The 25,429-nt window shown below is 43.4% G+C and overlaps 1 protein-coding gene across 1 annotated transcript in view; it reads right to left on the minus strand.

The window, feature by feature from the left end:
* Positions 1–25,429, minus strand: part of ATP8B4 (ATPase phospholipid transporting 8B4 (putative)) — a 110,382-nt gene that overhangs the window by 54,975 nt on the left and 29,978 nt on the right. The window contains exons 7-10 of the mRNA XM_088657239.1: positions 22,076–22,137; positions 12,596–12,668; positions 11,396–11,466; positions 7,488–7,570 (exon numbers count right to left, since the gene is read on the minus strand). Coding sequence (XP_088513365.1) covers positions 7,488–7,570; positions 11,396–11,466; positions 12,596–12,668; positions 22,076–22,137 — 289 coding nt within the window. The remainder of the gene's footprint in view (positions 1–7,487; positions 7,571–11,395; positions 11,467–12,595; positions 12,669–22,075; positions 22,138–25,429) is intronic.

Genomic DNA, 25,429 nt, shown 5'->3' on the forward strand with positions numbered 1-25,429 from the left:
ACTGCATTCAATTATTACTGTTTTTTGTAATAATAATAATAGTAATAACTAGCTCTGAAAGCAGAAACATAGTCAGAATAATGGCAAGTAGATATTCAAATGTACAATTATTGTACAATTTATTGAAAAATTATTTTTGGTAACTGCACTGGGTGGTGGAGGCTCGCTAGGGTTTCATGCAGGACCTTTGCAGAGCTACTAGTACCTGGAGATGCTGGGGTCCTTCTGCATGCAGGACAGATGTTCGGCCAGTGAGCCACCACCCTTCACCAAAGGGACTGGCTGAGGTTGACTCACTGAAGCTGCTCTCCTGGTTCCAGGGTTTAAGGGCCAGAAGTATAAAGCAGCATCCTATGTTTCTGAGGAGAGGGAGAGGGAGAGGGAGAGGGAGAGGGAGAGGAGGAAGGAAGGAAGGAAGGAAGGAAGGAAGGAAGGAAGGAAGGAAGGAAGGAAGGAAGGAAGGAAGGAAGGAAGGAAGGAAGGAAGGAAGAAAAGAGGGAGTGGGAGGGAGAGAGGAAGGAAGGAAGGAAGGAAAGAGGGGAGAGAAAGAAGAGTAGGAAATAAGGAAGAGAATAAAGAAGGAAAGAAAAAGAAAGAGGGAGAGAAGACGGAAAGGGAGAAAGAAGGAAGGAAGTAGAGGGAAAGAAAGAATAAGAATGAGGGAGAGGAAGAAAGTTGGGAAGGACGGAAGGAAGAAAGGAAGTAAGGAAGAAAGAAAGAAAGAAAGAAAAGAGGGAGCAGGAGGGAGAGAGGAAGGAAAGAGGTGAGATAAAGAAGAGTAGGAAAGAAGGAATAAAGAAGGAAAGAAAAAGAAAGAGGGAGATAAGACAGAGATAAAGAAGGAAGGAAGGAGAGGAAAAGAAAGAATAAGAACGAGAGAGAGGAAGAAAGAAAGGGAGGGGGGGTCGCCGCCTTGATTCAGCGCCAGAAAAGAGCACAAAGGGACCCAGGGGCAAAAAGCATTTCCCTGGCCCCAGCTGTTTGTCGGCGCTTTGTTGGCACGGCGCTTCAGCAGCAAGGTCCCACTGCTGGGTCCCGCTGGCTGGGGCACTCGGCGGGCCACATGACGAGGTCTGGCGGGCCGGATTTGGCCCCCGGGCCTTGTGTTTGACACCCGTGGACTACAGATTTAAAAGGCATGGCCAAAACCAGGGGCGCGTGTGCTACTTTTGAATATATGTGGCCTCCTCTGCGTCCCTTTGGTGTCTGCGTCTATAGGATGCCATTCCTGTTTTTAATCTAAACACACTGATCTCAGTTGGCTGCAATGGGACTTGTTTTGCTTTATCCCGATGTACGAAATGCCATTAATAGAGATCACATGTTCAGCGTTGCGCACTATGTTTTTAATGCTTTTGTTGGACACACAGGGACCCTTTAAATAGGTGCATTTTCCAAGACCGATCAAACCTATGGGGGGAAAAGAATTGTTCCGTGTTTACTGATCACTGTTACTGAAGCTGGAATAAACGGAGACAGCCAGTGAAACCAGTTCAGCCCCACTGGGTGCCAACACTAGAGGGCACTGCAGGGTTTTGCAACCATAGAGTAGTGAATTGAGCAGAGCGGAAGGCGAGGGACAAGGGGGCACCGAATTTCGCAAAGGGCACCACTGCAATTTTAAAGACCACTGCCACCGGAATAAAGCATAAGATTGCTGAAAATGACCTAGATCAGGGTTTCCCAAAGTGGACGATGGAGGCGCTGGAACTATCCAGGGGGGTGGTAATATGCTTGGGTGCAACTGGGAGTGTTGAATAAAAACAAGTTCTTAATACCATATGCACCTTTTAAGTTTCCCTGCCGTTTTTAGGTAATGGTGTACTTATTAACTTTCAGTATTTATCAAAATAAGTCAATCAACTTATAGACCAGGGGTCAGCAACCTTTTTCAGCCATGGGCTGGTCCACTGTCCCTCAGACCATGTGGTGGGACAGACTATATTTTTGGGGGGAGGGAATGAACAAATTCCTGTGCCCCACAAATAACCCAGAGATGCACTATAAATAAAAGGACACATTCTACTCATGTAAAAAACACGCTGATTCCTGGACCATCCGTGGGCTGGATTGAGAAGGCGATTGGGCCGCATCCGGCCCACGGGCCTTAGGTTGCCTAACCCTGTTATAGACCTTGATCTCTGCCCCCACCCACCCACCAAGAAATGACTGACCCGATTAAAGAGTTTCATATTTTATATAGGAATTGCTAGCATAACTTAACTCCTGCAACTGTATATTTGCAACCTGTTTAGATTTAACTTGCAGTTCTTTTGGATTTGTTATTTGGCATTTTTAGACATGAAAAGTGTTTTCCAGGGGGTATGTATGTCTATATATAAATCAGCCAGGTAACTCAATCAGCTGCCATTCCAATTATAGTCGATGAAAAAATTACAGACCATTTTTTCATATTTAATACTAGGTTCATTTTTGCTGCTGCTGTATCTTCTGTTTTGGACTATGTTTCCCAAAGTGGGCGATACTGCCCCCTGGGGGTGAGCTGGAACGATCCAGGGGGGTGGTAGGATGCTCAGGTGCAATTGAGAGTGTTAAAAACAGGGTGGGAGGGTGGGTGGAAGCATAAAAAAGAATGACATTTTGAAAAACCATTTGTACGTGTTTCATCTGTTTTTGGCTTACCGCCCAAACAGTGACTGTTTTTGGCTTACCCTGTTGTGGGACGGCAACATTGCCTCCAATGGTGATCATGCTGGAGCTGTGGGTTTTTTCTAATAATAATAATAATAATAATAATAATAATAATAATAATAATTTATTATTTATACCCCGCCCATCTGGCTGGGTTCCCCCAGCTACTCTGGGTAGCTTCCAACAAGATATTAACATACAATATTAAAATTCAGGTGTCTTCTAAAAGTCTGGCAGGTGTTTTTCTCCTTGAAGGGTATTCCGTAAAGGATTCCTGGGGGGCGTGGCCCTGTCCGAAGCCTGGGGAGGCTAGGGCCTAATGCACGCCCCTAGCGGTGACCCCCGGGGGAGCTCCTAGTTGATGTGCATCAGCAGGGCTCCCCTTACTGGTGGTTAACCCTTCCCGGACTCCCAGCAGATGGGCTGGAGTCAGATATAGCCGGTTAGATCCAATGCCTAAGCCAATATCACCTGTAATCAATAAAGTTGTGGCCTTTTCCAGCCCATTAACCTTAAATGATTGTGTCACCCACCTAAGGGGGTGGGTCGGGAACTTGCCACACAACCATTCATGTTTTATATTTCTGCTTTTCAGTTGCAAGATGTTCTGTCAGGATGACCACAAGATACGGGATGTTTCCTATAAGGACTCCTGTTACTAAACGCTGTGCCACCCTGAGGATTAACAGTCATGCAAAATATGTAAACTTGTCAGAAGTAGCAAGAACCAGACCACCGCAACAGTCAAAAACTGAAGATACAACAACAATAAAAAAATAACCTAGTATTAAATATGAAAAAAATAGACTGCAATTTTTTCATCAACTATAATTGGAATTGCAGCTGATTGAGTTGCCTGGCTGATTATAGATATATATATCCCCTCTGGAAAACATTTTTATGTCTAAGAAGGCTAAATAACAAATTTAAAACAACTGCAAGCTAAATCTTAAACAGGTTGCAAATATAGAGTTGCAGGAGTTAAGCAATGCTAGCAATTCCTATATAAAATCTCAAACTCTTTAATCGGGTCAGCCCTTTCTGAGGGGGTGGGGGACAAAGATCAAGGTCTATAAGTTGACTTATTTTGACAATTACTGAAAGTTAATAAACACATCCTCACCTAAAAATGGCAGGGAAACTTAAAAGGTGCATGTGGTATTAAGAACTTAAGTTGTTATGCTGCAAAATGTTATAATTGCTTGTTGTAAATGCGTGTATTAGTCAAACAAAAAATGTATGTTTGGGGGGTGGGGGTGGAATATGCAGTAAAATGCCAATGAGAGGTGTGTGTGTGTGTGTGTGTGTGTGTGTTTAAAGCAAATTGCTGCAGAAATGTTGAGAACTGAATGTAAGACTGGAAAAATAACAAACCGAAATTGACATTAATCCATTCCTAGCCCAAGAAGCTGCAATAAATAAATGCAAGAGAGAAGACTCTGTGTCCAAGCTAGCGATGTGTCGTGATGCAACAGAGGAGAAGGCACTGAATGCTATGGCTTTATTCACAAATAATGCTAAGCCAAACTATGAAGGCAAGGAAACACACTGGTAAAGCAGCACCCAGCAGGTTTGAACTCTATCTGCTGACATAATCCGGTGACATCAGCTGATTGACAGGTGTCTATAGTTTGGGGAAAACGGCCTCACAGGCTGAATTGGACCCCCTGGAAAGCCAAGACTGGCCCCATGTTCCTCCCTCCTAACCTAAAAGAAAATAAGAGGCCAGGTGCATCTAAGTAGTGAAGGAGTTCATCATGTGAGGAGCCACCACTAAAAAGCCCCCACCCCACATACATAAGGCATCACCTGCTGGTCTAAAAAGCATTTAAATCTCTCTTTTCCTCCATCAGGGGACTCAAGGCTGTATACACACATTTTCAAAGGTGGTTTTCTATCCCAACACTGACAAGAACCCAGGCCTGCTTAGTTTTATGCTTCATTTTGTGTCTACAGAAGACTATGCCCTTTTCCCATTGTATTGAACAATTGAGCAGTTCAGCTTATGTTACCTCCTCATAATGCTGCCTTGTGACCTTTAAAACCAAAGATATCCTGATGGGGAAAGATGTGCAGAATATATTCAAATGGCGCAGTGAACTGCAAATAACATCAAAATCCTTTGATGCGTTCTCATCATTCCATGCTATTACATGTGGAAAACTGGCGCTATAAATATTCCACTCTTTATTTTAAACAAACATTTGCTGGCTTCATATGCTATTTACTTACAAACGATAATTTATGTGCATATATATATATATATATATATATATATATATATATATATAACTACATTGTGTGGAAAAAATGCCGTTTGTCGCGGCCAAACCAAAATATCACTTGGCCCATCCATTTAAAGTTTCCTGGCTATTCCTCCGGCCTAAACAACCTAATCCTTCTCAATCTGGAAGAATTCAATTTCTGAACATGAACGCTAGCTGTATTAAGTATTTCTGTTAACAAAAAGTACCAAAAATATTAGCAGGTTCTAGAAAGACAAATGAAACTAGAACACACAAACCTGGTCAACAACGAAAATTTGCACACCAGCCCGATTGGAATATTGAGAGCAGCCAAGAAAAATTGTTCTTTTTCTTGCGTTGCTGAAGTCTATGCGGTATCCTTGGAGGTTTTAGAAATCTCAGGAGGCATGAAGGCTATGATTCACCTCCAAATGTCAGTTGCTAGGAATTGCAAGTGGGGAAAGTGCTGTTGTGCTCATGTCCTACTTGTCTTCTTCTTCTTCTTCTTCTTCTTCTTCCTCTTCTTCTTCTTCTTCTTCTTCTTCGATCACTCCTAGCCCGGTAAGATTGTCTTCCATGAACACAGTTTTAACAGTGAGTCCATAAGTAACTGTGGAGGCCAATTCTGGATCCACACGTCCCTCCACAGTGGGGACATAGGTTTCCAGGCGGGAGTTGATCACTGTGTGGATTTGCCAAGTGTGCCTTCCTCTTGGCACATTTCTCCCTTGCGTCCTGAGATCGAGTTTCTTCAAAGCCCATGACACCTTTGGTAAAGGCTGTTCTCCAACTGGAGTGCTCGCAGGCCAGTGTTTCCCAGTTGTCAGTGTTTATACTACATTTTTAAAGATTTACCTTGAGAGAGTCTTTAAACCTCTTCTGTTTTTGCCCCAGCATTAGGATTACGCTTTCCGTTTTTAAGTTCGGAATAGAGTAGTTCTTTTGGAAGATGATAATCAGGCATCCGCACAACATGGCCACTTCAACGAAGTTGATGTTGAAGAATCATCACTTTGAGACTGGTGATCTTTGCTTCTTCCAGTACACTTCCAGTACACTGACATTAGTTCGCCTGTCTTCCCAAGCGATGTGCAAAAATTTTCGGAGACACCGTTGATGGAATCTTTCCAGGAGTTGGAGATGGCATTTATATGTGGTCCACGTTTCACAAGCATACAGTAAGGTTGGTAGTACAATAGCTTTGTAAACAAGCATTTTGGTTTGTCCACTGATGAAACAAATCTGCTGTTATGACATAAAGGTCTGGCCAAAGGTATCAGAGGGAGGAATTCGGTCAGCATTAAGCATGCACTGGGCAGAAGAGGGAGCAGGTTGCTGATATGTGGGGGAGATAGTGATGATTGTCATTGAGATTCTACTCAATATTGAGCCAGAGGAGAACTCTGATGGATAGTTAGCGGAGCAAAAACTTAAACACGTTGCAGGATTCTCCAAAAATAGACCAGCAGAGCTTTACTGCTACTGAAGGCAAATGAGCATAATGGTCGCAAATCCAATACATTCAGGATTGACACTGTCCATAAGAAATCCAGTTGCAGCAGACTTAACTGAAACTTACAATAACTTATAATAAAACTAAACCTTAACACTATATACAGAACACCACAACAGAAGGGAGGGAGGGAGGGAGGGAGGGAGGGAGGGAGGGAGGGAGGGAGGGAGGGAGGGAGGAGAAAGAAAGAAAGAAAGAAAGAAAGAAAGAAAGAAAGAAAGAAAGAAAGAAAGAGAAAGTGAAACCCAGGCTACTTGTGGCCCTACAGTGGTACCTCCGGTTATGAACTGAATTTGTTCCCGAAGTCAGTGGCAGAGCTTCATGCCAAACGTTTTGGAAATTGAACGGACTTCCGGAACGGATTCTGTTTGACTTCCAAGGTATGACTATACATATAAAACTGTATTCAAATTTTTATATACCACTCTCCCACAAAATATCAGGGTGGCACACAGCAATTCATTTGAATGGGAAATAATCTGACTTTCCTGAATTGGGAGCTGGGTGCCTCTTGCTCTGTGTTAGGCATAGCTGCCAAGTTTTCCCTTTTCTCGTGAGGAAGCCTATTCAGCATAAGGGAATTTCCCTTTAAAAAAGGGATAACTTGGCAGCTATGGTGTTAGGGCTGGGCCTCAAACAGCTGTCTGGAGAGAACCGGGAGCCTAGATCAAGGTAAATCAGGATCTGAAGGCAACCCAAAGGCAGGATTGGAGATCAAGCCCCAAGTCAAGACCAATGAGCAATTGGGACCAGAGAACAAGCCAAGAATAAGGATCAAAGAGACATCAGGATCAAACAGTAAGCATGACAGCAGCTGATTTTTTTTGTGATCTAGTCAGACAGACTAGTCTGGTAATGTATGAAAACATGAATCATATGGCATGGCGACAATAACACGGTTACTTTTCAGGTAGTACCTGATTTCATACACAGGAATTTCCACCGGGAATTTCTGACACAGCAAGAAATATATATATATATATATATATATATATATATATATATATATATATATAATAAAAATTAACTGATTAAGTTTCCAAAAATTAACTTTGGCTATTGCTTCAGTTACTTACCATCAAATTCTGCAAGCCTGGTAATGTCATCTCCAAGTTCTGAGGTCACGGGTAAAGCCTGTCGCACTTTTAGGTTGGTTTCGCTGTAAAATTTGTAATATACTATTTACACATCTCTCTGGAACTAAATCCCATGATCTTGCATATTGACTGGAAGTAGACAATAAAGGTTTGTCCCCCCGCAAGAAACAAAAGAGTGCCAACAGAGATATGTATTTTCTCCCCTGCTCTGTTGTAACTCCTGGTGAAATTGTTTTTGCAATAGCGGAGCAAAAAAGTTATAGAACAGCAAAAGAAATTAATGTGCACACGATGTCTCCAGCTTACCACCTTCAACCACTCTTAAAAATTACAGGAGGTTCCCTAGTTTAAGTAACCCAGGCTTGAACTAGATCAGTGGTGACCACTGTGAAAATGCTTTTTTTACAAAAAGTTTTAAAATATATATTGAATTTGATATTAGCTCACCATCGCCATCTAGTGTCACATTTGTATAATGAGCTTAAAACGCTCTTAAAACGTTACATTTGCAGCTATATAGCTGAGTCCCTAGACTAGTCGAATTATAGAAACTTATTCTACTACAGCAGCAAGAATGTTACTCGCTCAAAAATGGAAAGAAACTGAAGTCCCAGCAAAAGAAAAATTGGATACAAAAACTCATAGAATATGCAGAAATGGCGAAACTTACCGGAAGAATAAGAAATCAAGATAACAAACTTTTTAATAAAAGAATGGAAATGGTTTATTGAATATTTATAGATAAACTGTAAACGGACAAGATTGGCAAGATTATTGTAATAACCTGCAGTTTTAGAAGAGTATATATTTAAAGTAGATGAATAAATGAGCAAATTAAGTTAATTTGGATATGCAGAAGATATTAAAAATAAATTTAAGGAACTGCAGAAAGAGGAGGAAGGAAGTTTTGAAATGTTAAACTGACTGTAAAATTAGTGAAATGTATAAACCTGAAAAGCATAAATATATATTTTTTAAAGTAGACTAGTCGAATACCACCCATAATGACACACTTGTAGCTGCATCTCTTCCCCTCTTCCCTGGTAACAATCAACAAAACAGGATGTGATGTCACTGCATGGCATGCCTGTGCAATGCAATGACATCACATCAGACATTTTGCATTGGATTGCTGCATCTTACTCTGCAAACAACAGTGTGCAGTTATTAGGGGCTAGGTGTTCAAACCCTTGAAACGTGGGTTTCTCTGACAATTACTCGGAGTGCTCATTTTAGGAACACTTGCTTGGATCTTAACTTGCAGTTTGTGACCAGAGGCTTCGCTGTGGTCTAAACCACTTAGCCTCTTGGGCTTGCCGGTCGTAAGCTTGGCGGTTTGAATCCCCGCAATGGAGTGAGCTCCCGTTAGTCTGTCCCATCTCCTGCTGGTTCGAAAGCATGCCAGTGCAAGTAGATAAATACAGTGGTACCTCTAGTTACAAACCTAATTTGTTCTGGAGGTCCGTTCTTAACCTGAAACTGTTCTTAACCAGAGGCGTGCTTTCACTAATGGAGCCTCTTGCTGCCGCTGCGCCACCGGCACATGATTTCCGTTCTCATTCTGGGGCAAAGTTCTCAACTCGAGGTAACTCTTCCAGGATAGTGAAGTTTGTAACCTGAGACGTTTGTAACTCGAGGTACAACTGTAGGTACCACTGCAGTGGGAAGGTAAACAGCGTTTCTGTGCGCTCTGGTTTCCATCCATCTGGATGGATTGCGCCAGAAGCGGTTTAGTCCTGCTTGGCCACATGACCCGGAAAGCTGTCTGTGGACAAACTCTGGCTCCCTCGGCCTGAAAGCGAGATGAGCGCCGCAACCCCTTTGACTGGACTTAACTGTCCAGGGGTCCTTTACCTTTTTTACCTTCTTCCACCCACAGGTGGTGCAGAGATCCAGCAGATTGTTTAATGTACTGTAGTAGCATAGAATCATTCCACCTAAACATTAGGAAGAACTTCCTGACAGTAAGAGCTGTTCGACAGTGGAATTTGCTACCAAGGAGTGTGGTGGAGCACAGTGTTTACATGTATGCCCTTGGTTTCAGTCGGAGAAAAACTAATTAACTCATCAGCCCAGTGAGAACTGTGGCCGCTACTGACCAGTGAAAAGGGGCCAAGTCTGCTGGACAGGCTCCCCTCTCCCCCCCCCCACCCCGGGCAGGATGCAAACTCACTTCCCACCGGACTAACTGGAATTGCACTATAATGAAAAAGCTATAGGCTTTGGTTTTGTTTCGATTAAAAAGCTGGCATTGTAAAGGTTGAACATCTGCACAGCAATTATTTGTTTTGAGACTCTGAAGAAAGAAAACAACAAATATGATTTAGTCAGGCCACATCTAGACATCCCACACACAGGTTACTAAGTATAACGGGAAGGGCAAAACCACTGCCATCGGAAAGGAGTTCACACCAAACACAGATGTTCATGCTGAGGATATATATATATATATTTGTACTTCAGAGGGAAATTAATATCATTTTACAGTAGCAGCAACCAAACTGTGAAACAGGGAATTTGAAATAGTTATTCCCCCCGCCCCGCCAAGAGGCCCTTGAAAGAACTCTTTAGCGCCAAATATCAAATGTCTGTCTTAAAAAGTAAGTACATGTTTAGTGCATGTTGCCATGTTTTTAACATTTGAAAGCATTCGTGGTGCAGATTTGTAGGCACAGAGTGGATTCAGACAACAGGGTCCCCCGGTCACTTCATTGCTCTTTAGCAAGAAAAGTCAACGGGAAAGTCTCACTGGAAAATAACTTCTGCGAAGGTGCCAGAAGAAATGACATGCAAAAGAACGAAGAGCTACAGAAAGACCTCCTGCAACTTCACATTGTGGAGGACTACTTGAAAAAACAGGGATTCCTTAGTTCAAACTTGGTATTCATCTCCACAAAACATGCATGATGTGGCTATTGTGATTACCTAGGAAAATGGCAGGCCTGCAGGCTATCTTGCCAAAGTGGTGCATGCTCTAGTTATCTCCCGCTTGGACTACTGCAATGCCCTCTATGTGGGGCTACTTTTGAAGGTGACCCGGAAACTGCAATTAATCCAGAATGCGGCAGCTAGACATGACTGGGAGTGACCGCCGAGACCATATAACACCACTCCTGAAAGACCTACATTGGCTCCCAGTACGTTTCCGAGCACAATTCAAAGTGTTGGTGGTGACCTTTAAAGGCCTTCTGGTGGTCCCCTCCCTGCGAGAAGTGTGGTTACAGGGAACCAGGCAGAGAGCCTTCTCGGTAGTGGCGCCCGCCCTGTGGAACGCCCTCCCATCAGATGTCTAGGAAATAAACAACTATCTGACTTTTAGAAGGCATCTGAAGGCAGCCCTGTTTAGGGAAGTTTTTAATGTCTCATGTTTTATTGTATTTTTTAAAAAAATATTTTGTTGGGAGCCACCCAGCCAGATGGGTGGGGTATAAATAATAAACTATTATTATTATTATAATTGGGACCCAGGTGGCACTGTGGTTAAACCACTGAGCCTAGGGCTTGCTGATCAGAAGGTCGGCAGTTCGAATCCCTGTGACGGGGTGAGCTCCCGTTGCTTGGTCCCAGCTCCTGTCAACCTAGCAGTTCGAAAGCACGTCAAAATGCAAGTAGATAAATAGAAACCGCTACAGCGGGAAGGTAAACGGCGTTTCCATGTGCTGCTCTGGTTTGCCAGAAGCGGCTTTGTCATGCTGGCCACATGACCTGGAAGCTATACGCCGGCTCCCTCGGCCAATAATGCGAGATGAGCGCGCAACCCCAGAGTCGGTCACGACTGGACCTAATGGTCAGGGGTCCCTTTACCTTTACCTTTATTATTATAATTACTGCTGGATGGACCAGCACTTTACTATGTTAAAGGTAAAATAGATTGAAAACATGCATACCCATCAAGCTCTGCGGTCTCGATGTAACATAGTCCATGTGGTTCACTGCTAGAAAGGAGTAACAGATCAGCCTATAAAGGGAAGGAGCATTTTCAGCACTGTTAAAGTAACTGTACAACCGTATTTTATTTGCATATTCCTATCATCTTTGAAATGTTAGCAAACACCTATGATTAGGACATAGGGGTTGGGTTGCAGGTAAGGACAGGGGAGAAACTGAATTTTGTTTGCATTTCTGTGGAAAAACCACCTAATCTGTAGTTTTTGAAAAAATATATGAACCAAAGCACTGCTGTCCTTCACACTTCTCTGCAATGAAGTTATCCAACCCAAAGGTTTGTACAAAAATGCATATATTAGCAGGACAGGTGCACCAGATGCATATATTAGTGACGATAACATACAAAAATGCATTTTAATAGGGGAAATTGCTTCCAAAAATGTATATATCGCACAGCGTTCGATAATGGTGAAATTCACAGTAAAAAGCTGGTGAATTGCCATGTTCTTTAGCCATTCAGTAATAAGGAACCATCTATTTCTTCTGTGACCGCTAAGCTTTCTCGTGAGTTTTCGGTGAAGGAATATAAAGCTTTCCGAAAGTTCAAGTAAATAATACCTGCTCAGATAAGCCCTATCCACATGCTTGATAAGACTCACAAAGAACTCTTGAAGCTCATTGAAACCAGACTAACCATTCCAGGAGCCATGCTGAGCCTTCTTCAGCAAGATGCACTCTTCTCTATCAAGAGTAGTGTGGTGGTGATGTTTTTGAACTGCTGCTCCCATCATCCCTTAACAGGCTATAATGGCCACCAGCGATGGGAGTTGGAGTCCAACAACACCTAGAGGACACCCCCCCCCCAAAAAAAAACCCTAGGACACCTATATTTGATCATTTTATTTCTAATAATGCTTTCCACTGACTTATCCAAAGCTGATATTCAGCTAATTAATAATGATGCAGTGTCAATCATGAACGAACCATGTTCACCTTTAGAAGAATAGTTTGAAATCGGGGTAGAAGCTGTTTCGCCCACCCTGCTCAACACCCATGCAGACATAATTAAAGCTAACCAAAGTAGAGGCGATTTAGGAAAGAAATAGGGATGACCTGCTTCCTATTTCCTAACCGTGTTTAGGACAAGATATCGTTCTCTGTGATACATATTCTAAAGAAGTGAAGTTATAGGCACTTACCACCACAAACTGGTCATTTTCCAATTTAATGATGTCTCCAGCTCTGACATTCATCCATTTTTCTTTCTGCAATCTACAGTGAAGGAGAATACGCATTATACGTTTTTAACATTTATCTGTTGTGGGAGGGGGGGTCTCTCAAAATTCCTTACTGAAACATAATCCTTTATTAATAAGTAGCGGTATCTTATCGACATTGGTGGCTGTGTTCTTTGGGGCTGGTGGAACGGAAGAGTAGAGCCATAGCCAATGATATTCAGAGCCGCTCCCTGACTGGTTGCAGGAAAGAGGGCAGGCTGAAGCTGGGAGGTGACCAGTGGCCCATTTCCCTTAATGGACTGGCCTCCACTGATTCTAGATTAATTTGTAGAGAAATTAAATAATGGGGGGAAATAACCGCTCACCGGGTCTGGCGGTGGGCAAGGTTTATGGCCCGGTGTGTGGCCCCATCGTCCTCCAGCAGCCACTCCGCTCCACTGACCATTGGCTCTGCCCACCCCCAATGATTGCAGCGGAGTTGTTTTGGGTTCCCTGCCAACCCCCCTTGTTCAAATCACCCTATCCCCAGTGGCCTGTGGAGTGGGGCAAGAGTAGAGGACCGGGAATCTGCAGTCTTCACTCTGGTCTGCTCCTAAAGGATAAAAAAGGGGCCTGCGCTGATGCCAGCGGCGCAGTTGGCCCCAGAGCGTCACCCAGCTAGCCCTCCCTCTAATTGTATCATCTCCAACTCCTCAAAAGACTCCATCAACGTTGTCTCTGAAAAATGTTGCACATCACTTGGGAAGACAGGCAGACTAATGCCAGGGTACTGGAAGAAGCAAAGATCACAAGTGTTGAAGTGATGGTTCTTCAACATCAACTTCATTGGACTGGTCATGTTGTGTCTATTCCAAACTTAAAAATGGGAAGCATAATGCTGGTGGTCAATAAAAGAGGTTTAAAGACTCTCTCAAGGCAAATCTTTAAAAATGTAGGATAAACACAGACAACTGGGAAACACTGGCCTGCGAGCGCTCCAATTGGAGAACAGCCTTTTCCAAAGGTGTCATGGGCTTTGAATACACTCGAACTCAGGACGAAAGAGAGAAACATGCTAAGAGGAGGGCATGCTTGGCAAACCCTCACCATGATCAACTCCCACCTGGAAACCTATGTCCCCACTGTGGAAGGACGTGTGGATCCAGAATTGGCCTCCACAGTCACTTACGGAGTCACTGTTAAGACCATGTTTATGGAAGACAATCTTACTTGGCTACGAGTGATCGCCAGAGAAGAAGAAGATGTATCTTTTCTTCCAGGCCAACCTTTTCCTTTCCAGGTTCATGGGCATTGCTACGGTCAGATGATGGTTGCTGTTTTTCACAGCCGGGAAGGAATTCCCCCTGCCCTGCAAGTTTTGCCTTCCCCATAGCAATTGGTCACAACTTTGGTGGTTTTGGACCTTGGGCGGAATCCTTTAGTCCAACAATCGAGGAAGGGGTGTTGTGGTGGCTCACTCCTTTCTGCGGCAGAGATATCAGGGTTTCCCATTAGAGGGGTCCTGAGGGGAGAGCTCGGCAGTGGGCCATAGAGCTTCCCTCTATGTTTTGCAGTGTCCCCATATTCCTGCAGGACCCTGTCTTGCCTCAGACTCCCAGCTGGGTGCCAAGAGGGATATACACCCAATGCCTAAACCAAGGTTCCCTACATTTCAAATTTTAAAAAGTTGTGGCCATTTTAATCTCAAATAGGTTGCCATGTGTTTTCCTTGATCTGAGGTCCGGCTACGGGAGAGGGGGGTCTGCTGTTGGGCCACTCAAATAAAAATGGGAAAAGAAAAGGACATAACATTGTTTTATGATTTAAGAAATGGTTTATTACTTCAGATGGGAATGGAGGATAAAAATAAGCTAGGGAATAAATATTTATGATGAGGCAAGTGGGTACATTGTTCCAGTATTGCAAGCAAGCTATTTATAAAGCAGCTACACAGGCCTAGAAGTTTAGTAGAGGGAAAGTTTGAATAGTAAAGTTATGACAGAGCTGGGACAGCATAGTGGCGAAACATCCTGGGTTCAAATCTCATCTCTGTCAGGGCCCTGCCAAGTGAGCTTAAGCAAGTCACTAACTCTGCGGGTCTGCTTCGTGGAGACAGCCAGAGAAAGAGATAAATTTGGCTGCAGTGAGCTTAGGAAGGAGGAAGGGTTAGTTTGGCTCATTTTGCTTGTGCCCCTTTCTTCTCATGGCCATAACACCACAATTTTCAAGAAAGCAAAAGGCACACAGCCTTAAGTGTAACGTACAAAACTCTAATGGGATCCCGTCAATGCTTCTGAGAGACCTCTCCAAAGCTGTAGATTGGCACAGAAAGATTGGCCCGAACAGCACTGTCGGAGGGCAATGGCCAAATCGTTTTGCTAAGCTCAACTATCCTGGGTCTGCAAGGCAACCTGGAAGTCCATGAGCTTTGCCTTGAGGGCAGTCGCTTACTGTCAGGGACCGTGCTGAGGAGGGCTGCTCTGAGGAGGAATGGTGGGAGCCTCCCCCTTCCCCTGATCAGGATCCTGAATCTTCGCAGGACAGTACAGTCATACCTCTAGTTATGTATGCTTCAGGTTGTCTACTTTCAGGTTAAGTATGCGGCAGACCCGGAAGTGTTTACTTCCAGGTTCCGCCCTCCCCCCCACGCACAGAAGCGTCCTGTGCGCTTCACGCGTGCACGGAAGCACCACACGATACATACTTTTCAGGGCGCGAATGGCACCCCAGAACGGATCAGGTACTTATCTAGAGGTACCACTGTATAGATTTGGAACAGTGGTTTGCAGAGGGACATAGTTCAGAAGGCAGAAGCTAGGAAATACTGGATGGGGAGCAGCTAGGAGAAGAAACACCGGGAGAGAGAAAGCGTCCATCCACTCAGGCCAAGGTCAAGGAAAACAGATAAGGTGGCAGCACAGAAAGCACAGTGGTAGCGAGATCAGGTTGCAAGATGCAGTAGGGAGGAAGTGGGCAGAACCCTTAATTGGGAGCATCTTCATTCCCAGGAACGGATTCTTTGTTCTCTCGCTGTGATCGTTTAAATTTCTAACTGGTAAGAGGCTCCTTTTGCTTTGTTATCCTTATCTACTGCTAAAGGGGGGAGGAAGCCTGACACTTACTGACTTGAGCGGGTGCTCTGCATACAAAAGGTCCCAGTTTCAATCCCCGACATCTCCAGCTAAGGCTGTGAAAGGCCCCTGTCTGAAACCCTGGACAGGTGCAATATTGAGCTAGGTGCACCAGTGTCTGACTTGGTATTAGGGAGCTTCCCATGTTCCTGTGATGGGGGAAAGGCAGGATACAAAAGTACTACATGAAAAAAACCAAGCCACCTTATATCATCAGCCTATTGAATTTTCTTTTTAATTAAGATGATATAGCATTAAATAGCATGCATCTTGGCACCTGTATACAGTGGTACCTCTGTACCTTGGATCCCAGAGTTTACGTAACCAGAGGGCAGGGCCGTCTTAAGCGTATCTGGCGCCCTGGCACCGTGGTGCGCAGATCCCTCCGGCAGGCCCCCCCCCCCGCTTCACAGCGCGGTTGTCTGGCGGGTGCAGCACGGCTGCCGCGGGCACAGCAACGTGGCGCCCCCTGGCGGCCCAGCGGCCTGGCGCATTGCACCACCCAGCCTTGCCTTAGAGCTGGCCCTGCCAGAGGGTTACGTAACCGGAGGTACTACTGTATTGGTAAGTGACTACAATAAATTTCATGATGTGGGTTACTCTATAAAAAGGTGATCAGGGTCATTTATTTTTAGTTTGTTTGTTCTTTTAATCCACTTGTTCTATAGAAAAGCAGCTAGAAAAGCAGCTTACCGGTACATATTTATACAACCATGCGAAATGCTCCATGACACCAGGGGTCAGCAACCTTTTTCAGCCGTGGGCCGGTCCACCGTCCCTCAGACCTTGTGGGGGACCGGACTATAGGGGGGGCAAACGAATTCCTATGCCCCACAAATAACCCAGGGATACATTTTAAATAAAAGGACACATTCTGTAGGCCAGATTTAGAAGGCGATTGGCCCGGTCATTTGGCTTATACATCAGACTTTCGCTTTTATTTCAATCCAAGTACATGTTGTCCTGGAAAGTTTTCAACGGCAGCATTTTCATCTAGAGCCAGAATGCCCCTATTCTTCCATGCCTATTCTCTTCTGCATTTTATCTCACCCAGTGCAGAAAACGGTATTAGTGGCAGCAGACACATAGCCTAGTTCCTGGCATCTAAACAGCTGTGTGTGCAACACGAAGCAAACAGTTTAAAGAAAATAGGCATCCAGGATTGATTATGACTATGCACACAACATACTTTCAAAGCACATTTAAAGCACATCTCTGCTCCCACTGCTCCCCAAACGAATCCTGGAAACAGTAATTTGTTAAGGGCGTTAGAACTGTAGCTCTGTAAGTTCAGTAGACTACAATTCCCAGATATCAAAATGTATGGTGTACAGTAGATCAAACACATTATTTCATACAAACTTAAAACAGTGAAAACCCCATGGCTATGGTAGCCAGGCTCTGAAGGAGGACAGCAGCAGGCTTAACCATTTTCATAGAAGGAAAAAGGTTAATGACATACAGGTAGAGAGGAAACAGTCAATGATCTTTGCTCCAAGGTAAACTTTTAGCTGTACTGCAGCTTAAATCTACTATAGATTGTGGAAAGTTCTTTGATTTCTAATTGCATTTTGACACTTCTTCCGAAACTTATTGCAACCAAATTTTGCACGATGGTTTCCGAGATCAAGGAACAGGTTTTCATCTTACGCTTGGATACAAGAAACTGGGCTCTCCAAATACAGCCTGTGAAGAAACTTGGTGGTAACATCTCTGGTCTGTTACCGTAATAAATCAATTCATTCATTCGTTTGGTGATAAGTTTCTTTCCCGTTGGGGAAGTGCTTCAAGGAGGGAAAGCAAGTGTATGGAGGAATCAGCTCAAAACATCAATAATCACCCCTCCACACACCCCCAAACGTAGGATGCATACCAAGTGCATATAAAACAAATAAAAGTTCCAGTGATGTTTGGAAGTACAGTGAGTTTGTTTTGTAGTAACACTCAACATGATATTGGTGTGCTGCAGTAGGGCTGTTGTTTTTTAGAGACTCTACAAACAGTGTGCTCTCTCTTGACCTTCTCTAGCCCAGGATGATTGGGTAAAAGGTTCACCTGGGACTTCTGAAGGCTAAACTAATGTAGCCTTGTGTATTGGTACCAGGCCTGGTCAGAGAATTCCCTTCCGTAGGGAGTAATATTGTTCTGTGCTAGTGTTTTTGAAGTCCTGAATTCTTGAAAACACGTCTTGAGCTAGAGGACTCTTGTTTTCTAGTGACTCTTGGGCCATGAGTACTTTGAGGTTGTTTTGTTTATTAGTCTTACCTGCCAATGATGCTATCACAAGAATATTTCATCCTATTGCAAAGAGTGATGATCTCTGCCTATATTTAAAGAGTTTTGGCAGAAGGTAACTGAAACTATCAACAGAACTGTACAGAACAACCCTATATTTACAGAGCAAACTATCCTCTTGAATTACCAGGATATGCCCAGCACATGGAACCTGTTGTGTATTGAGTCAAAGGATTTTATATCTGTATTATTGTTGTCTGTATTTGCATTAGGATAAAGTAACTGCCTTTTGGTTCCAGAGGGTACAGCTACTATTGGTTCATTTAAGCTGCTGTATTTGGATCCTCTGTCTTATTGGTTTCCTCCAAAAGGCAGCACTGTGATTGCCCGATATTGTTCCCTTCAAAATGTATCCCTTTCTAGCTAGTTCCCTGTCCCTATAAATGTAGCCTTCCTGCCCTCAGAGTCAGTCTTGTTCACTTTAATAAAGAGCTGTTACTAGAGAACTGTCTCCAGCATGTTATGTCAAGAGAGCTGAAATCACAAACCCCACGTCACAACAGAACCTTACCAAAGGACAATACAAGTGGACCCTCCGTGCCCTTACCACAGCAAAAAGACTGATACTGATGAATTGGAAAAATAAAAATGTGGCTCCCTTCCACACATAGCTGCCAAGTTATCCCTTTTTTTAAGGGATTTTCCCTTATGCTGAATAGGCTTCCTCACAAGAAAAGGGAAAACTTGGCAGCTATGCTTCCACAATTGGATTGAAGACTTATACAAACTCACAACATATGAACAACTTGCATATAAATGCAGACTTGCCATGGACAAATTCAATGACATTTGGAATCCTTTCTTACAAATACTGTAATAGGTTAAAATCTGGTGAAGTACAATAACAACCTTGTAAAATACACAGTTTTGTGTGTCCTCCCCCTCCCCCTTTATTTTCCCTTCTGCATGGGTTCTGTTTCTCTTTTTCTCTCTTTTATTTACGCTTCACCATTTTTAGTGCACATATAATTTTGTACTTTTTGAACTTTCAATAAAGATGTTTTAAAAGTGTGGGGGGGGGAGAATAGTGATATCTGCCTAATAAACTGCTGACTATGAAACGAAAATCACATCCTGGTTTGATTGATATACGGGTTTGTGGTAAAATACCAAACCATGGTTTCCCAGTTCAGATATAGCAGGAAACTGTGATTTAATGTTATGGCAACAGACAGACAGGGAGCACAGCAACATAATAGTCTAATAGAACAAGATTGTTATGTTTGCTTCTTGCTGCTTTTATAATTTTGTGGCTTTTAGCTTAATTTTTTAATAATGATGTTAATTGTTTTATTCATTTTGCAAACCATCTTGAGAATATGATTGAGAGGGTAGTATCGTAATACATAAATAAAAGAAAATGAATGTCTGAAAAAATGCCAATGAGTCAATTCTCCTTGCTATTTACCTTGCTGTGCCAAAAGTGACCAAGAAAACAGGGCCATTTTCTATACCCAGGAAAGCTCCAATAAGTTCCTTTTGGGGGGCGGGGGCTTGTGTAATCTGAAAACTTTTCACATTTCATGGCAGGAATTACAGATTTGCAGCTGAGTTGACAGTTGACAGGGGAGTGTAGCCAATCATGGCTGCATTTATGAGCATTGTTGTTGTTGTGTAGTCGTTTAGTCGTGTCCGACTCTTCGTGACCCCATGGACCAGAGCACGCCAGGCACTCCTGTCTTCCACTGCCTCCCGTAGTTTGGTCAAACTCATATAGGGATTTCACATTCATAATGTTCTCATTCACACATGACATCTTTAAGTGTACTATCAACACAAAATTAAGTGTACACCTAAAAAAGGCCGTGCCTTAATTCACCCATACTCTGACGATCTTTGAAAAACTTTGCTGCCAGAAAGCATATTAGACATTGCACAATGAAGTATAGTGGATATAGTGGATCATCACAGCCATTAACAGATTCTTAAAAATAAAAAAAAGAATCTGTGTTTGTTACAGCTGCAGTATGTTAATGCTATATTTACAATCTTAAATCCCATTTCAAACAAATGAAATCTCAGAAAATGATGTTTATTGCTAAACATTCTATTCAAAACAACCTAAAATAGAAGCTTAGAGTTCAGTTTAAAGAAAGATCATCTCTGGGATCAACATTCCTCACTTCTATGTTAGCTTCACAAAGCATAGAGGAGCAGAAAAAATGTGCAGAAATTTTGGTGTCACCAGCTACAAGCAGACACACTGCAAAGGAGACCCGTTAGCACCGTACAAATGCACAGAGATTTACACGCCTGTAGATCAGGTGTGGGGAATCTTTGGTCCTCCAGAGGTCTCTGAACTACAACTCCCATCAACCACAGCAAGCATGGCCAGGGATGATGGGAGTTGTAGTTCAACAAGGCAGAGAGCCACGGATGCCCCACACCTGTTGTGGACGTACAGAACCAGCCAGGCTACGCCATGGCTAAGCTAAATAGGAAATAATCCTCATAGCTCACTACAGAATAAAAGTGGGTCAAGCCGCTTGCCTTTCACAGATTTCTCAGGCTAATAAAGTTGCCCATTGCTCATAAAAAAAGTTGTGCATAATGTCATTTGTCAACTTGCAGGGAGATATTTTCTATTCCCAAAGAAGGAAAAGTACAAGAAAGAAGATTGTTCATAATGATCTCCCCAGCATGCATCCCATTTACTTCAAATTTCACTTGTATGATGCATAAGATATAATTGCAGTTATGACAACATTAAAAAGTTACGAACGGACTGCTTCTCATTATTGCTCCATGTGTGACTTGCATGTGTCACTAATAAAAACATGATGATATTTACTGTGGCACCAATTGCCAAGGCGTTCTTGAGTAGAGTTCTGAAAGGGAATCTTTGGCCGCCCCTCGGTTTGTCATTTACCCACACATTTGGTGTTAATATTCTTTAGGCTGATTAACATGTGTATGTATATCGCTCATGATTTCAACACTCAACATTGTATTCCAACATTCAACTGAACTGTGAGAATGTGTCTTTGTTGAAAGCTAAAAGGCTGAAAGTGATGTCACTGTATCACTGGGGTAGAGTCACATATTAGAATGCTACCATATAGCAAAAGCTCCATGCATGTAGAAAGCTAGCATATCAGGGAAAAAGTTCTAGCATATCCTCCACAGTGATGTTCTAATTTTTATCTTTGGCTTTTAGGGATCTGTGTTTGTTTTTACATAGGTAAGCCCTGCATTTTGTACTGGTATAATCCAGAATTCTATCACTACAGACCATCATCCAATTTAGCCATGGGTATACAGTTGTACCTTGGTTGACAAACGCCTTAGCAGTCGAATGTTTTGGCTCCTGAACCACTGCAACCCCAGAAGTGAGTGTTCCAGTTTGCAAACTATTTTTGGAAGCCGGAAGTCCGGTGGGGCTTCCGTGGCTTCCAATTGGCTGCAGGAAGCTCTTGAATAGGGTGACCCTGTGACCTGCATTCAGGAACTAAAGTATTTACCATCACAAAAGAATAGCCAGACTGCCCAGGTAATGTAATCAGTGACCATTATCAGGTATCCTGGCAGGCAGGATTTCTGCTGTAGACCACCTCCCTCTGTCGTGTTTGTATGCTGTTTGGGGGTGGTGGTCTTGGGCTAGAGGGTGGGCAATTTCAAAAGTCTTGGTGCTTGTGCACCATTGTTCAGGGTTCTCCTCCCTCCTGTGTGTGGTGAGTGGGGACCCTGTTGCAACAGTTCCTTGAATAAAGATCAGGCTTACTAGCAGCTTTGCTTCTACTCTGGTTGGCCTCTGTTACTTTCTTCTACCAACAGGGAACCCACTTAAGGACTCTATATGGGCTCTGGAATACCCCATAAGGGAAAGGGAGCAGTTTTTCTTATAACAGGTTGGTACGTGCCTAGGGAAAGAAGTTGCGGCTGAGGGCAGAAAAGACTGGAAGGCAATGTGCAGCTCCCCCCCCCCCCCGTTTTAATACTTCAGCGTCAGGATTCTGCATTTTGGCAAATGCCTAGTGATTTCCGTAACTGTATACTGTATATTGCATGCAGAAAATTATAAAGGCGTGCTTCTTACTTGCCATCAATGAGTACTTCAGCCTGCCGGTTGTTCACCTGGTTGTCACTTTTGTGGCGAAACTGCAAAGGGTTAAAAGGAGGAAGAAGAAAAAACAGGCCTGTAAATGCCCAGGTAAGTGTGGTACACACACACACACAGTACTCTGCAATTCGGTTCCAGCCAGAATGTAAACAAGTTGCTTGGAACAGGAAAGTAAAATGGACTTAGCTAGGGGTTCCATTTGCAGATTTCCACATTGCTGTTTTGATGAGCGAGACTGAGGGTTGAAGTGAGGAAGCGACATCAAGGAAAGAATGCCGGGAAAGCCCATAGCTCAGGAGCACAAAATTAGGAGCTGCACGGCATATTTCTTTATCTGTTTATTTATCTACAATATCTCTTATCCACACTTCACCATAAGATACCAGGGTCGGATAAAGGAATAGAAAACAGGGTTAAAAACACAGATAACAGCATTACAATTCTAAAATGCATATACCCTTTCCAAACGAAGCAGAACAATATACTGTAAATTCTTCCCCATACCCAAAAAAGGTATGTCTTCAGCATATGGCAGAATTTGTACAAGGAAGATGGCAGATGCACTTCTGTGGTAAAGGAGTCCCGCAATTTAGGGACCATCCTGAAAATTAGAGGCTTTTGCCCTCGTGATATATTGCAGAGCTGCTACTTAAAGCTTTAAGAAGTTAAATGGGAAAAGATCGGGGAGAAAATTGTTCCCCAAAGTGCTGTTTCCAGAGTGGGCAAACTCTAGCGGCTTCCCTTTTCTAAACTTGAACTTTTAGACACATTTATTTCATCTATGAATCACTTCCCATGAGGCATCCCAAAGCAATTTGCAATATAACAAAAACACATACAAAACACTTACAAATGTTAAAAACAGCTAAAACAATTGCATATACAGCCAGGTCAAACTGGCCAGCTTGTGGTCAACCGTCAGCAACAATAATCCTCAGGGCCAGTTCAAGGCTTTTTGCTGCCTGAGGCCAGGCAAAAATTGGCAGCCTCCTCTATCATGGAGCATGGTACCCAAAGTAGGTCAAGGTATTTGGGCACCTAATGCAGAAAACAATTATAACCAGGCATCTTTGCTAGCTATGGAGTAAGGTCTACTCATGAGGACACTACTCCTCACAAGGGCACCATCTAACAGGTGGGGACACGAGGTCCCCCAAAAAAAATTCAAGGAGGGAGACGGGACCTCTCAATATCCCAGAGCCATGGCAGGCTCCATTGGACCTACCCACAGCTGTGACCGGCCCCGTTGGGGGCCCTCCTGTAGCTGTGACAGACCCACTGGGCCTACCCACAGTCACAGCAGGCCCCCTCAGGCCTCCCCATGGCTGTGGAGGGTCCCATCGGACCTCCTCCTGCCATGAGATGTCATACACACACACACCGCCCCACCCCCCAAGTTGGGCAGAACCCGGTGTGTGTGATTCCTCATGTGTAGTTTGTTACTCTGAATGAAGTCTTAGCTTTTGGACAGGCACTCTAGTACCTAACTACAGGAGGAGGAGGAGGAGGAGGAGGAGGAGGAGGAGGAAGAAGAAGAAGAAGAAGAAGAAGAAGAAGAAGAAGAAGAAGAAGAAGAAGAAGAAGAAGAAGAAGAAGAAGAAGAAGAATCTTCTTTGGCGATCCCTCGCAGCCGAATAAGATTGTCTTCCATAAACACGGTTTTAACAGTGAGTCCGTAAGTGACTGTGGAGGCCAGTTCTGGATCCACACGTCCTTCCACAGTGGGGGCATGGGTTTCCAGGCAGGAGCTGATCACAGTGAGGGTTTGCCAAGTGTGCCTTCCTCTTAGCATGTTTCTCCCTTTTGTCTTGAGTTCGAGCGTCTTCACAGCCCATGACACCTTTGGTCATAGCTGCCAAGTTTTCCCTTTTCTCATGAGGAAGCCTATTCAGCATAAGGGAAAATCCCTTTAAAAAAAGAACAGTGAAGGCTGTTCTCCAATTGGAGCGCTCGCAGGCCAGTGTTTCCAAGTTGTCAGTGTTTATACTACTTTTTTTTTTAGATTTGCCTTGAGAGAGTCTTTAAACCTCTTTTGTTGACCACCAGCATTACGCTTTTCATTTTTAAGTTCGGAATAGAGTAGTTACTTTGGAAGGCGATAATCAGGCATCCGCACAACATGGCCAGTCCAATGAAGTTGATGTTGAAGAACATCAGCACTCAACACTCGTGATCTTTGCTTCTTCCAGTACACTGGCATTAGTTCGCCTGTCTTCCCAAGCGATGTGCAAAATTATTCGGAGACACTGTTGATTGAATCTTTTGAGGAATTGCAGATGGCGTTTATAAGTGGTCCACATTTCACAAGCATACATTAAGGCACCATAGGTAGTACAATAGGTAAACAAGTATTTTGGTTTCCTTGTGAATGTCCTGGTCCTCAAACACTCTACAGCCTGATGCTAAACCTTCATGTTCCAGTGCTCTCTTGGGCTTGTTGCCTAACCTCACCTGTCCCTCTGTATCATGTGTAGGGAATTTTTGGCCCTCCAGATATTGCTTAACTACAGCTCCCATTAACTTCAGCAAGCATGGCCAAGGCCCAAAGATTGTGGAAGTTGTCTGCCAGCCTAGCAGTTCAAAAACATGCCAGTGCAAGTAGTCTGTTTCGGGGGCCTAATCTTCAATCCTAAAAAACGCTCACCAACTTTGATCTGAAGGACCAAAGTTTACCTGTACCAGTTCCATATGGTTCTCTTCAGGAAGGATGAGGTCCTCTTCTGAAGAAGACTCCTTTAGTGGGTGCCTGATATGTACCCTCTCCAGAAATAATGGGGGGAAAGGACCCACAAGGTAACCAAGAATTGCTCAGGCACAATGTAAAGTCTTCTTAGAAGTAAGAATTGATGGACAGATGCAGGCTGATGAGCCATTGAGACACTAATCACTCAAGCAGCCGCCAGTTTAGTTGTTGACTGCAAGGCCTTCATTTCTATTGCTTTGCAAGATCAAAGGTTTGCCCTGTTGCAATGCCAGAGAATATTTCGCAAAACCACAGAACTGTTTCCCACTGGAGTCAAGCCAGTGGATGTGAAAGAAAAATAACCCCACCTTCCTCAGTTTTAGCTCCACGTTGCTCATCTGCACTAGAACCTCACTAAATATGATCAGAATATGATGCAAGATCTTTTTTAAAAGAAAGACATTTAAGAATTTTCTTAAAAACCATACCAAACATGTGTTTCTTCCACTACCCACTGTTGTCTGGAAAAGCTCTGGCAAAGAAAAAGACCAAGGATTTTCCCCCGTCCTCAATTATTTTTTTACTTTTAATGGTTTCCTCTAACTCACTTCAATTTGATGTAACGTATGTTTATTAATGGAATCCTC

This window comes from Zootoca vivipara, chromosome 13 (assembly GCF_965207765.1).
Source record: "Zootoca vivipara chromosome 13, rZooViv2.hap1.1, whole genome shotgun sequence".
NCBI classification, from domain to species: Eukaryota; Metazoa; Chordata; class Lepidosauria; order Squamata; family Lacertidae; genus Zootoca; species Zootoca vivipara.